Raw genomic sequence first — 14,646 nt, forward strand, 5'->3', positions numbered from 1 at the left:
ACACCCCTTCATACTAAATGAATTAGATCAACGAAGGCAATCAATGAGGTAATATCATATATATTTTGATTGATTTTGAGATATGCCAGAAACACCAATCGCTGGCATACTAATATACCACATGACAAATTTTTGATATTTTTTTGTCTTTGGGTGTTCTATGTCTCAGGGTTGGCCTTGATCATAGTGTCAGTAAACAGAATATTGGTTTAATTTCTGGCTACTGGGCCAGCAGTTATGGCCAGCATTACAGTTTTGGCAGAGCAAGAGCTCAAATGATGGCACCACAGTTTTCAATATATCTTGACTTTTTTCAAAGAAAAAAGTAAAGCGAAAAGAAAGGTGAGTTAAAGGATTTTCCAATAATAATATTAATATATAATATAATATATATATGGAATGCTTGAGATGAAATGCATTCAATAACAAGAACAGTACAAGAATAATTTCTCTGCCACACCTCTGAGAAGTCTGCAGATGTATTAAGCATGTTGAGCCACTGGTAGCCAGTTGTAAGGGCAGACATTTTCTTCTCTAGGCTTGCAACATGGCTCCCTTGTTCGTGCAACTCTTCCTGAACTTCCAACAGATGGCGGGACTGCTCTGAGCTCTCCTCTAACACGGTCTGCAGTAGTAATGTATTCATCAGCAATATGTATAGCAAAATATGTTAGTCCATATTCACCCTCAGTGCAATACGGCTGTATTCCACTCTGCTGATGTCACTACAAGTAATATTGCGCCATGTTCATATATATGATGTCAAAAAATAAAATGGAGTGTCATTTAAAAGTTATTTATTATGTAATAAATGAATGCAGAATGTCATATTTGTTTCTCGTGAAAATAAGCAGATTTTGATTTCACTTGACTGGTGCCTTGTGAAATCTGAATCAGCAAATACCCACTTGAGTCAAATACAACCTCAGGGATCCAAACACAAGAAATAAGGCCTAAAAAAAATTACATTTGGTTCAGATAACCCGGCCCTACCTACGGAATAGGCGCCGACCCTACCGTTTTTATAGTCAGTTTAAAAAAAAACTGAAAAACTGAAAATGAAGTTTAAAACCTTGAATGCTTATACAGAAGATACTTTAACACAATTCTGCTGTGGTGAAAATGACATTCTTATATATATTTCTAGGCCTAACCCTAATGTATTCTAGTAACAAAGATATGAAAAGGAATTGATTAAAGCATAATCAACTTTAGCAAAAATAGGCCAAGGAAGAGAAACAGGCTCTTTTAAAAATGCATAAAATGACTTGTGTACTACAGTCATATTTAAGATTTTGAATTTACCGTATCCTACGTTGAACGTTGACAAAACTTAATTTTGTGTTGAGCTTATGTATGAGATAAGAGATGTTACACTCTCAATGAATTGCTGACTGGGTCTGATTTGATTTAACCTTACCTTAAGCTTTTCCTCTAATTGACTTTTCTCAGCCTGTACTGCCTGCAGCTTGTCCACAGACACAGTACCTTGACCGGCCTCCTCTAGGGATCCAACTTCACCCACGAGCCTGGCGACCTGATCATACCAACAACATTTTATACTGTGTTAATATAATGTTGAAAAAGAGTGATCTGTAACATAAGTGTGAAAATGTAGATCATTACAAGTACATGTGTATTATAACCAGTCATGTCGCGATTGTTTGAGGTTTAAATTGTTGTCATGTATCAACTGCAGGTCTTCACTACACAGATTAACTCTTCCTTCCAGGGCCTTTTTCCTCTCCACACAGAGCCTCTAGACTGGCCTCCAACCACACCACTATTTCTTGTTACTTGAATCATCAGTAAGTTCCTTTCCCTATTCTTCCTTCCAGGGCCTTTTTCCCCATAAATACCCTATAGACTGACCTCAAACCTCACCAACATTTACTGATTACTTTTCTTACCTGTTTTCCCATTCAGCAGTTGTGAGATTCTCCTGTGTCATTCATAGTTTCAAAGCCTGCCCCTTTTTTATCATCTACCTTACATTTCGTCCTGTTCAGCCATGGTAAGATCTCCCAAATCAGCCACAGGTCCTTTCCTCATTCTTCCTTCCAGGGCCCCATTTCTAAATAATCCCCTCTAAATAATCTCCTTTCTACTGACCTCTAATTTCAACTTCATTCTTATTCTTCCCTCATTACCTCTTGTTTTAGGCTATCTCGTTCACTTGTGGTGATGGTGAGGTTCTCCTGTGCCAGCTGCAGGTCCTCACCCAGCTGATTAATCTTCTCCTCCAGGGCCTCTTTCTCCCCATGCAGAACCTCGAAACGAGCCTCCATTCCGGTCTCTTTAGACTGGCTCTCCCTCTGTTGAAGCTCTGTCTCCATTTGCAGCTTGTCATACCTGAATATAACGCAAGAAGAAAGTATGTACAGGCTTTCATTCAACTGAGACATCCCCTCCAAACGGGTGACAAGATTGGTACCACTCTCCTTACTTTTCCCACATATTTTAGACCTAGTTTACTCCTCTGTAAATGACAAAACAGCGTATGTTGTGTTTTATCCTTTGATTGTAAAAAACATCAATGAAACATCAACATTAACATAAACAAGAGGTGCATACACTAAAGTTAGTCTGTTGCTTTTTCTTTATGCACCAGTCAATTGTAACCACGCCCCCCAGGTCCGGGGGTATATCGGGGATAGCCGGGGAAAAGGGCCGTGTTTTTACTTTCCATATGCCCCCGCAGGGCCGGGAGACCGTGATGGTTTTGTCATAGCGTCAAATTTAGCGGAGATTGGGCCTTATATAGAGTCTCTGGGGTACAAGGCATTTGGCCGGGGGGTAACCATCAGTTCGTCCCCGCAGGGCAGAGATTTTACCGGGGGTTTGCTGGACCAAAAGTCAAAGTCCCGGCTATTGCCCGGACCTGGGGGGTCGTGGTTACAATTGACTGGTGCATTAGTCAAACAAAGGGCATAGAAATCAAACCAGAGTTATTGGCTTTGCTATACATATGTGTTCTGTAGTACAGAGTTGTATCCTTTATTGGTACATCTTTTAAGGTTATTGAGTTAATGCAAGGTAAAATGTACACTGCCCAAACCGCCACCTCAACCAATAACAACAAAGCAATCACAATACCTCAACTTCTTTCTTCAAAAAACAGATAAGCTACAACCTGTTTAAAACTACCCGTAGTTAAATTTGCCAAAAATACATATCTCATATATTTATAACATAACTAATGGAGCAGGAGTGATATAACCTATCGCAAAAATTTTAATATAATTATATTATTAGTTGATATAAAGTGGATCATATAGAGTAGTCATACTGACTAGTATAATGGCCCTGAACAACTGCATGAAGTATCATGTCAACTGAATGTTTTCTTTGAGATATGCCTAAAAATCTGAAATTGCAAGAAAACTTGCAGGGGCAAACAATTAGGAACAGCCCTCCTCACTTTTCAAATATTCAAGATAATAAGTAAGTGACAATAAATGCCTGAAATTACTTACTTTTTCTCCAGTGTATGGTGCTCCTGGCGGAGTTCCTTCAGCTCTGCATTTAAAGACGTGAGTTGTGTTTCAAGAGAAGTGACCTGGCCACGTGATTCGGCCACAGACTGCTGATATAATGACTTCTGCTGCTCCAGAGCTTCCATTCTGTCCTGTGGAATGAGAAAATCATTTCAATTCATTTTGTTCAATCACAAAGGTCAGTTGTGTTTCAATTGATGTGACTAATGTTCTTGCATACAGCAAAATACGAACTGCAACAACAGACCTGGCATTCTCAGATACCATGACTTCCTGGGTTAGCTGCTGTTCCATATTGGCTTAACGGTAAAGAAATTTTGATGAGGGTATGCAGGGCTATCACTAGGCTGAAAATTTTGGGAGAAGTGACTTCTCCCTTCAGTCAATTTAGGGAGAAATGGGGACACTTTAGGGAGAAGTGATACTTTTTGTAACATCTGATACAAAAACTATGCCATACCACTCACCTAAGTTTATATTCACATTAAAATTGATTGCTATAACTATATAAAATGTTCATAAAATATTGTATCATTTTTGGCTCAGCAAAAGTGTATTTGTCAATGTCACATAGTTTATCTCAAAAAAGCATCTAAAATGAAACAAAAAAAAGGACAGCTAAGGATTTGAAATAATCAAAATGACCTTATAAATTATCGCCGATTTTTTTTTTTGACATCTTAACTGTTACAGGAGAAAATTACTGTAAGTAAACTCTACATAAAGAAAAAAAAAATTTTTTTGGTTTTAACAAATCAATTTTTATCGTGAACATTTCACTAAAACCAATCAAATATTTGGTGATACGTCATGTTATTGATTTTCTTAGCGCCTACTTGCCGATGGCCGGAGATGGCTATGACCGTCTGCTTCAAAAGAAACAATGTTTAAATGTTTTGCATTGTTTATTCAATACATATTTTAATGCTTGACACGATTTTTCATAATTATGTCGCCTTTTTAACCTCATTTTAACGAACTTATATCATTTGATTAGGGTCTTCTCAATGTACAATTCTGATTGGTTAACTTTCAATAGCTCCGCCTACTTGCGATGTTTTGGTGACACGGCCCAATTATCTGATTAGGAGATGACTATTTTGTATGAATGGCTTATTGCGATGTTTTGACTAATGGGACAGTGACCTTAATACTCACTGTCAGATTGACAGATTTACAATGTGCTAAAATTTTCGGCGAAGTCAATGTCACTTTGATGATACAAATGGGCAAAGTCTGGGAATTTTAGGCGACCACTTCGCCAAAGTCGCCCCCTCTCGAGAGCCCTGGGTATGGGTTTTTTGTGGTGTTATGATTTCTGTATGTCATGTGGTGTGAGTTTTTTTATTTGTTTGTATTTGTGTATGTTATGTTAAAATGTGTGTGTCTATAGTTCATTGTTGTTTGGGCGCTTGCCTTGTGCTCCTAGACAGTGTTTATTTTTGAATTTTCAACTAATGGGATTGTCCCTGTATTTTTCAGTGTATTTTGCATCAATAGTTTAATGCATGAGCGCCTAAGAGGCTGTGTCCTTAAAGGAATATCAAATTATATCACCAACCTCAAGCTCAGACCTGGCGTTCTCTGATATGGAGAGTTCCTGGGCCAGGTGCTGTTCCATGTGGCTTGTCTCAATGGGGGTAGAAGACATGGGCGCCTTGGTTGGGGTATCCTGAAAACAGATTTTTCAATCAGAAAATATACATGCCATATGTCTTAAAGGCTTCGCAGGGGTTTCTATCAGAAAAGGAAAAGGATTTCAACTAGAGGGATTTTCATTGATTTCATCCACTGGTCTAGCTCTCAAAAAAGTTATCTTCGAACCTTTTTTTATTTTCTTATTTACTTTTTGAAACATTATATTTATAAAACTAAGTTTGTGTCTTAACCTATAACCTTAATATATTTTTAAAAATTACAATAAAGTTTTACATTCAATACATAAAAAAACCTAGCTTACAGTCCTTAAAGCGTAACAAAACAAAAGAGAAAATCCTACACACAAAACTGAATAAATGCTACTGACAATGCTAGTGAGACTTGAGGTACTCTACTAACAATGCTAGTGAGACTTGAGATACTCTACTAACAATGCTAGTGAGACTTGAGATACTCTACTTACAATGCTAGTGAGACTTGAGATACTCTACTTACAATGCTGGTGAGACTTGAGATACTCTACTTACAATGCTAGTGAGACTTGAGATACTCTACTTACAATGCTAGTGAGACTTGAGATACTCTACTTACAATGCTAGTGAGACTTGAGATACTCTACTTACAATGCTAGTGAGACTTTAGATACTCTACTAACAATGCTAGTGAGACTTGAGATACTCTACTTACAATGCTGGTGAGACTTGAGATACTCTACTTACAATGCTGGTGAGACTTGAGATACTCTACTTACAATGCTAGTGAGACTTGAGATACTCTACTGACAATGCTAGTGAGACTTTCGATACTCTACTTACAATGCTGGTGAGACTTGAGATACTCTACTTACAATGCTAGTGAGACTTGAGATACTCTACTTACAATGCTAGTGAGACTTGAGATACTCTACTTACAATGCTAGTGAGACTTGAGATACTCTACTTACAATGCTAGTGAGACTTGAGATACTCTACTTACAATGCTAGTGAGACTTGAGATACTCATGGTCCTGGCTCTCTCGTTCAACGCCCAGCCATGGGAACCTTCATTCCCCTTCCTGCAACACATGGTATAAACATTTCAGAAATAACTCTACCTATACATGGTTGAAGAAAAACTGTTGAGACTGTAAAATATTGTAGTGTTTCATCTGAATGGTACAAAATCTTGCATAAAATGAATGCATGCCTATTAGTAAACTTTGCTTACCTCATTGACATTTAAATCCATAAGATTTTATCCTTGAAGCTGTATAATTGTCTAACATTTGATATATTCAAATAAATCAAATAATAGTGGATGTTGACATTTAAAAAAAAAATTGAAACTTGCAAATGGTTACAAACCACTAATATTTCATCGTAAGATGTCACCTTGGCTTCAGGCTCTGTAACTCTATCTTAAACAATGGACTAAACAATTGGTGAAACCCTCCTTCTTACATCAACATGGGAACAAAACAATGTTTACAATTATTAAAGGCTTATTTTAACATTAGGCATAACAAAATATGTTTGTTTCCTGTTTCCCAACCCACCTTTAATAATTTAACTCAAGACCCTTATTCTTTTTTAATTTATTGTCAATTGTTTCTGACTGATAATTATTTATTTTTTTGGATATTTCTTTTTGTTATTTTCACGCTCTGGCAGGACGCATAATTGTATTGTTTCAATCAGAACTTGGAAACAAGCAATTTTATTTTTGAAATCAAACACAATTGGAATGGAATCAAACAAAGAATAAACTGATTTACCAGTGAATATATGGAATGCTGAAAATATAATGTACTAATAAGCATGTTTTTAAAAGCAAATCATAACAGTATCTTGGTGATTTTTCCACAATCACAAAAGTAGGTTTAATAGATATATCACTAAATCTAGGCTTTGGCCAGCTTTTAAAAAGGGCAGGGTGCTGCAGAAAAGGGACAGGGTGCTAAGGGAGAAAAGGGTGCATCCTCTCCGCCTTATATATATTGTTAGCCTCAAACATTATGAATTTGAATGCAACTGTTAGGAATTGTGTTAAAATAAGATGATATAAGGTACCAACCACAAAAGGGGAAAATTTGTGTGTATCTATAATAATGGTATAAGTTTCATCATAGGGAACATTTGATCATCTTTGGAAATTATTCTTTGATAGCAGAAAGGTGCCCATGCTGATCCATGAGGGCAGAAGGGTGCTAGATAAAAAGGTCAGGGTGCAGCTCCTTTCCATTACACTTGAGCTAAAATCCTATTAATTTTTTTATAAAACAATTATTTACCTTGCAAAGGACGGCCAAGAGTTGTCAAGGTCGTAACCTCTGGGTGCAAGGTCGAACACAAGGTCATTGAGGTCATATAGAGCACTGAGGATGGCACTACTTCTCTCATGCTGTAGCCATAATGACTTGGGCAGGTACCAGCCACTGCAGTATCAAATATGATTAGTCATTAAACTAGGATAAAACATGGTTGGCTATAGCCTTTGTGTAAAAGGTCAAACACAAGGTCATTGTCGTCATAGAAGACTGATAAATTTCAATACTGTAGCCCACCTGATCTGGGCGGATACTTGTCAAGAAGTTCAAACAGAAGGTCCCTGAATTGGCAAACATTAATCAATTCAGCTCTTGGGAGCAAATTCCACAAAGCTTGTTTTTTGTTGTTGTTTTTTCCATTTAAAAGGGACATCACTCTACAACTATTTAATTAGAGAGTTACTGACCTTGCTATACATATGCATATTGTCTCTTGTGACATATGTAGCAGTATCATTTTGATATCTTGATAACTTTTTTTGAATTATGGCTGACTTTTAAGATTTTGCACTTTGTTGCCAACGACACCAAGGCGAAAATCATATTGCATGTATATTTGTGTAAAAAGATCATAATTTCAAAACTTACAACAAATAGCAAGACCATTCATCATAATATAATCAACTGTAAATGTTGATCACATAATTTATATGTATCAAAATCTTTGTTCATTTTTCAAATGCTGCAACTTAAGTCCTATTAAAATTTTACACTTTAGGCCACCCATATCCAACCCTTTCACCCACAAACCTCCCCATAGGTAATGTATACTGTACCTGGTGACTTTTCCATTAGTGCAGCAGGCCTGTAAGCTGTCTGCCAGCCTGTGGTGCATCAGGCAGAATCTCAGGAATGCCCTTCCTTTACCAAGGGATGTCTTACACTGTAAAACAGAATGAAAGGGGTCAGACTTTCACTGTCAAGCTCGAGACTTGCTGATTCATACAGTCTTACACTGAGAGAAATCATACATTTTTAAAATAGGGGTTCGGGGATTTCAATGTCAAACAAAGGCACAACAAAGCAAAAACCAAAGCACTTCTGTTTTTGTTTTTTTTTAAATTCAAAAAGGGGCTTAACCCAACTTGTGTATCATTTAAAACAGAGTTATGGGCCTTTCTGTAGTTAATATGTGCGTATGGACTAGATACACTGACATATGTATCAAATTTAATATCATTTTGAGTTAGGTCCAAGGCAACATGCTGACTCTACCATCGAGGCTTTCACATTCTTCTAACTTTTCGTTTCTTCGCAAAACAGAGGAGTTAGCTTTGAAACTTTAAGCACTTCTTCTTTCAGAGGAGAGTGGGTATATTTCAAGTACACACAATGTAACAAGAACCCTGTGGAGTTTAAACCAATGCTCCTTCATTTTTTCACTCAAACAAGAGGCACAACTCAACAATAATGAAAAACATCCATATGGGGCTTGTTATACATACATTTACGGTAAAATGTCTTTAGTAACATTTGTACCAAGTTTCTTTTGAAATTTTTGAACGAATTTCATGTTATGACCAAGGATCAAGTATCTGCAAGAGGACTCAGACTTCACCAAGAATGACAACAATCCCTGAGAATATTTTAACTTCTCTCCTTCTTCATATAAAAAATCTAACAAAAGGGATGTTCCATGCATGTCCATATAATTCTTTAATAATACTGGATACTAATGTGGTTTTTTTTAAATTATATAATAAGTGTAACAAAATAAATACATTTTCAAATCAATGAATGACCATGCAAGTGCATGTATTGTAGATTTTACCTATTGCAAATTTATCAATTCAATGCATGATATTAATACATACATCCCCAGTGGTCTTCACATACTTGATGCCGTCATTCACACCCTTGAGAGGACTGAGACACTCACAGAAGTACTCCCAGTAGTCTTTCTTGCGCCCAGTAAGGGTCTTCTTGTCTGCAAGACAGGAAAAATTGTTTTAAACTTTGTGAAGACAGTAACAACTAATTACTATACTTCTGAGCCCTGTTTGACAGTTTCAATAAAGATTGTTAGGCTTAATTTCCATGCCTAACCTTGTTTTGTGCATAAACTATATTTCAATAAAAATATCTTAAGAAATCCCCACATAGATTCTGCCCGTAACTTTACCACTGTACCTGTGCATTCATAAGCAGTGAATGATTTATGACTTATATATATCTTATTGAAACTGGGGCTTTGATCTTTAGGAAACATATACTTAACTAAAACCAATGCTAAAATTCCATTAGCTAGCATCATTGGCAAGACTTGACTATTCTGCTTACATCAATGTTTAAAGCGTGTTTTTTTAATATTTTTTATTAAATAGGGAAAATAATTATGTGATTAAGTATTTTCTTAATTAATTGTATCACAGTTGCAAAAACAAGCAACTCTGTTTGGGCTGACAAGACGAGTTTATAACAGTCTCGGTAGCAATAACTACTGATCACCAACTACCACTAAACTATGTAGCTTTCCCGCGCTTAACAGCACCTCCAACCATACAGACTAAACCAGCATTAAATTTACATTAGTCACAGGTGAGGGAAAAATAACATTTTAAGTGTGGCATTGTAAACCTTTTGATCACACAATAAAATATATTTTTTCAATATCTGACTCTTTAAAGTAACACTTCTTTATATCAGCTTCTATTTTATTCCATTTTACATTTGCAGTACCTTTCATATCTGCCTGGAGTAGGTACTCTAGTTTTGCGCAAAAACGGTGCAGGGTCTGGTTATTGTCATCAATTGGTGACCCATCATCCTCAAATACAGACTTCAGGCTCTCAATGCAATCTGACAAATGAACAGAGATAACATATTTACCATGTTCTAGCAATTCATGACAAAAGTTACTAATTTCAATCAAATTAAACAGTTATATACATTAAAGGTGAAAATTTATTATCACTGTCATATCAACTCAAATACTTTTGTCTAATTTAATGGGTCAACATATTGAAAACCTCAGCAACAATCAGCAATCAAGGGGATATTGGCTACCATCAGAACCAATTACCATTTGAGGGAATATTTTTAATTCATAAACAGGATTTACTATAATTAGGACCAGTTATTACTAACCAATAACATCCTGCAGTATTTTAGATATCTGTGGAGCGGAGGCAAGCCCCGAGTTTGAGGCTTGAGAAGAGACTGAGTTGTCTGAGGAGGTGTCCCCTTCATCATTTCCGCCAGAGCTTCCAGAAGCACTGAAGCCCTTACGAAACCTGTCGAATGCTGCCAATGACATTGTTGCTCTTCAAAACATCACATCTAAAGAACAAAATATGTAAGCAGTTTTGAGAATGGTTACTAATTACTGAGCTTAGGATATTATGCAAAGTCTTGCAATTCAAATTATGTCACATGATGTATTTTTGCATTCTCTTATTTGATCTCATAAATCACATGCTCAGCCTTCAGGAACTCACTGGCCAGAAAAAAAACCAGGTGCATGTTAGGGATTGTGTTTAATTGAAGTAGAATAAGGTTTCAACTGCAAAGTATGCAATGTGTATATGTAATTATTATTATATCAGATTGTACAGTGCTGTAATAAGAAATATTTGACAGTCTTGGATTCTAAGAGGGCAGAAGGGTGCTTCCAAAAAGGACAGGGCGAAGCACCCTTCCATAACACATCTTCTAGCTGTTGGACCACTCTAGATGTCAATCATCGCAGGTCACGCAGCATTTTGGGTACAAAAATAACTCGTTATACATGTGTACACACAACCTGTTAGATTTGTCCCAGATTTACAGATATCGGGATACTTGATAAACAATCTACACATGTACGTGTTTTATGATATCTGAACATGTTTTTTTGGCATAATGACATAAATAAATATGTGTCAAATAGTAGGCAATAATATTTTTGTAGAAATGTGAATTTATAACGGAGATAATTTCAAAACTGTGGCCATGTGGATTCTCTGCGCAAGGACCATTCGCTACTTTATCCTGAGATGGTGGACATCACAAGTCGGCCAAAATAAAGAAGTAGTCAAAAGACTCGTTGACAGCCATTTTGGTGGACTAGGTAAAGACTGCGATGTGCAAACGCAAGACTTTCAGCTTGTTCTTTATTGCATGTTTTAATGATTTTGTTAAAAAATAAAGCATGACCGGAATAAATCAAAACAAAATTGCTCAGGAATACTACCATAACAGTATGGCCTTGAAGTGATTATTGCAATTGTCCGAAATTTTCTACGAACAGAAACAAGTATCCGAATTATTTTTTATAACAATTGCAGCACCTATCAAGTTTTCTACTTATATTTGTATTTAAAGCATAACACAAACCTTCTGTAATTACTGACATATACCTAAATATCTTTAAAACGAATACAATACGAAAATAATGCATCAAAATATCTTCAGTTGAAAGGTCGTCCCATTTGGGGCAGACAACAGTTCTCACAATGGAGAGTGTCTTTATCGGTAGCACCCGTTCTCTTATTAATCATCAAGCTTATATAAACACAATGTTAATGATTATAATCAAACTTGTGTGTAATACAGACTATTTCAATGATAAAATGTGTAAAGAAAGATATGTTGTTACGTAAATAACTGTATGAATATTAAAATTATTCACTGCAATGGTTGATACGACATCCAAAATTCAAAAAATTGTACATCGGATGCCATAAGGTGCCATGTCTTTTGGTAGCATTTATTGTCATTCTAAAATGCGGTCCATGCTTCTTTTTAATGATGCTAAGCCTGGACAAACATCATTGAAAAAAAACCTGGACGGCATTTTAGAGTGACTAATATAAAAAATGTATAATTTTGAAAATAACATATTGTAACGTGCGAGCCAAACAAACACCACGAAGACTCGTCCGTCTTGGAATTTTATGGGTAAGGCAACTCCGTTCCGGCAGTTGTCAATATCCCACCGCTGCCAACATTTGTAACGTGCGACGCCAGATAGCCGAGCTTTCTGGCGTAATGAAACAAACACCAACAGATCCCTTCAGGGAAAGGCATGCTCGACCATGAAGGGGTCCACGTGTCTTTATATACACTAACTTCTCTATTCTTACAGATCCCGGGCTTTGCTAATTTGCATATCAAGACATACAAACGAACGAATACGTACGAACGTACTTCCGTTTTATACGGAATATTATGAACGCACATCCGCCTACATCGGACCGTTACAATATATATTACCCCATACGTTTGCTAATCATGGAAGCGTCCTATTCACATTGTGTCACGGTCTATGATATTTTTGAGATATGTTGTCTTCTTGTTAGGGACTATGACCAATAACAAATCCTATATCGTTAACACGGAGTTTTAATTATTCTAACCTCAAACAAAACCAGGAAAATTCGAGTCAAAGTTAAAATAATGGAATATCACGAAAAAAAGATGTATACCAAATGTTTATGCGCATAGAATTAGTGATATAAAAATTTTGAAACACAATTTCAATCAAAATCATTTACGCAAGAGGGTATTATAGAAATTTTTGATATCTTTCCCGACATTTGTGTTAATTCTCGTAAAACAACATTTGGCTTCAAAACGTTTCGTAATAGCACTGATAGCAACACTACCCGGGGATGGTTTGGTCCTAAATGCAATAAGGCAATCCTCGGTGTAACATAAAATACAAATTTAATTAATGTTTTTCTCAGATTTAAAAATCTGAATAAATCAAAATCAAATACTTAGTAATTGTTTTGAGATACCAAGTCCGAATAAGGAGATACTTGGTTCAGTGATCATTATCTCGTAATTACGAGATAGTATTTTCATTATCTCGTAATTACGTGATAGTATTTCCTAATAAGGTATATTTCCTTAAAACGAGAATAAAGCGGAGATACTATCTCGTAAATGGGACGTAGTATATCATGATTAGTGCTAAGTATCACCTATCTGCAAAAATACTTGACATTATAAATTAGTATCTCCATATTTATATCTCAAAAATAATGTAGACTTTGTCACTAGGACGCTTCTATAGCCAATTATATATCTTTTGATGCATGTGTTGTATGTCTTGGTTGATTTGTATGAGTTATGTTAATGCTGTTTTGTATGTGGTATGTCTGTGATGTTGTATGTATGTGTTATATCTATGTTGTTTTGTATGTCTGATGTTTTGCATGTTGTTTATCTTGGTTGATTAGTGGTATGTCTTGGTTGATCTGAATGTGACATGTCTGTGCTGTTTTGTAGAGGTATTTAGTCTTTGTTGTTTTGTATCATGTATGTCTGGGTTGATTTCTATGTGTTAAATCTGTGTTGTTTTGAATGTGGTAAGTCTGCTGTTTTGCATGTTGTTTAAATGGGTTGATTTGTGGTATGTCTGGGTTGACCTGCATGTGACATGTCTGTGCTGTTTTGCATGAGGTAAGTCTTTATTGTTTTGTATCATGTATGTCTGGGTTGTTTTGTATATGGTATGTCTGAGATGTTGTGATGCGGTATGTCTGTGGTGTGTTTGTGGTACTATAGTAGTAGTAGTAGTAGTAGCAGTAGCAGTAGCAGTAGCAGCAGCAGCAGCAGCAGCAGCAGCAGTAGCAGTAGTAGTAGTGGTAGTAGTAGTAGTAGTAGTAGTAGTAGTAAGTAGTAAGTAGTAAGTAGTTGCAGCAGCAGCAGCAGCAGCAGCAGCAGCAGCAGCAGCAGCAGCAGTAGCAGTAGCAGTAGCAGTAGCAGTAGTAGTAGTAGTAGTAGTAGTAGTAGTAGTAGTAGTAGTAGTAGTAGTAGTAGTGTCAGCAACAGCAGCAGCAGCAGTAGTATTAGTAATAATAATAGTAGTAGTAGTAGCAGTAGCAGTAGCAGTAGCAGTAGCACAGCAGCAGCAACAACAACAGTAGTATTTTCATTATTATTGTTATGTCATTGGACGGGTTGGGGATGGTTGGGGTGAGTTGGAGGGATGTCCAGTATTGGTTATTCGTTTGTTTCCTAACCTTCGGAACCATTTTGTCTCCCTTCGATCGATTTCTGGACAATCCCGGGATAATTGAAGCATCAATAACGATGCCAAAGCCGACACTGCCGCGCTCAATTATCGGAAAAATACCGTGAGAGGAAGGTAAAACTGTCGTTTCAAACACTTTAAACAGAGCCGTAATAAAACAACAAGAATTTGTTTAGCAAAATGCTTCATTAAAATGAATGACATATTGAAATTGTGCACACATA

At 36.4% G+C, this 14,646-nt stretch overlaps 1 protein-coding gene across 4 annotated transcripts in view; it reads right to left on the reverse strand.

Annotated features, from left to right (window-relative positions):
* The window catches only part of LOC128240457 (FYVE and coiled-coil domain-containing protein 1-like), a 33,119-nt gene extending 21,237 nt beyond the window's left edge, over positions 1-11,882 (reverse strand). The window contains exons 1-12 of one of the 4 annotated variants that reach the window (XM_052957100.1): positions 11,776-11,882; positions 10,549-10,740; positions 10,141-10,260; positions 9,276-9,388; positions 8,238-8,344; positions 7,426-7,569; positions 6,132-6,210; positions 5,059-5,169; positions 3,477-3,628; positions 2,151-2,352; positions 1,421-1,537; positions 461-625 (exon numbers count right to left, since the gene is read on the reverse strand). In XM_052957100.1, coding sequence (XP_052813060.1) covers positions 461-625; positions 1,421-1,537; positions 2,151-2,352; positions 3,477-3,628; positions 5,059-5,169; positions 6,132-6,210; positions 7,426-7,569; positions 8,238-8,344; positions 9,276-9,388; positions 10,141-10,260; positions 10,549-10,717 — 1,479 coding nt within the window. In that variant the 5' untranslated portion in view covers positions 10,718-10,740; positions 11,776-11,882. The other 3 variants (XM_052957101.1, XM_052957103.1, XM_052957102.1) reach the window with 3 other exon arrangements.
* Between the last annotated feature and the right edge of the window lie 2,764 nt (positions 11,883-14,646).

This window comes from Mya arenaria, chromosome 7 (assembly GCF_026914265.1).
Source record: "Mya arenaria isolate MELC-2E11 chromosome 7, ASM2691426v1".
NCBI lineage: Eukaryota > Metazoa > Mollusca > Bivalvia > Myida > Myidae > Mya > Mya arenaria.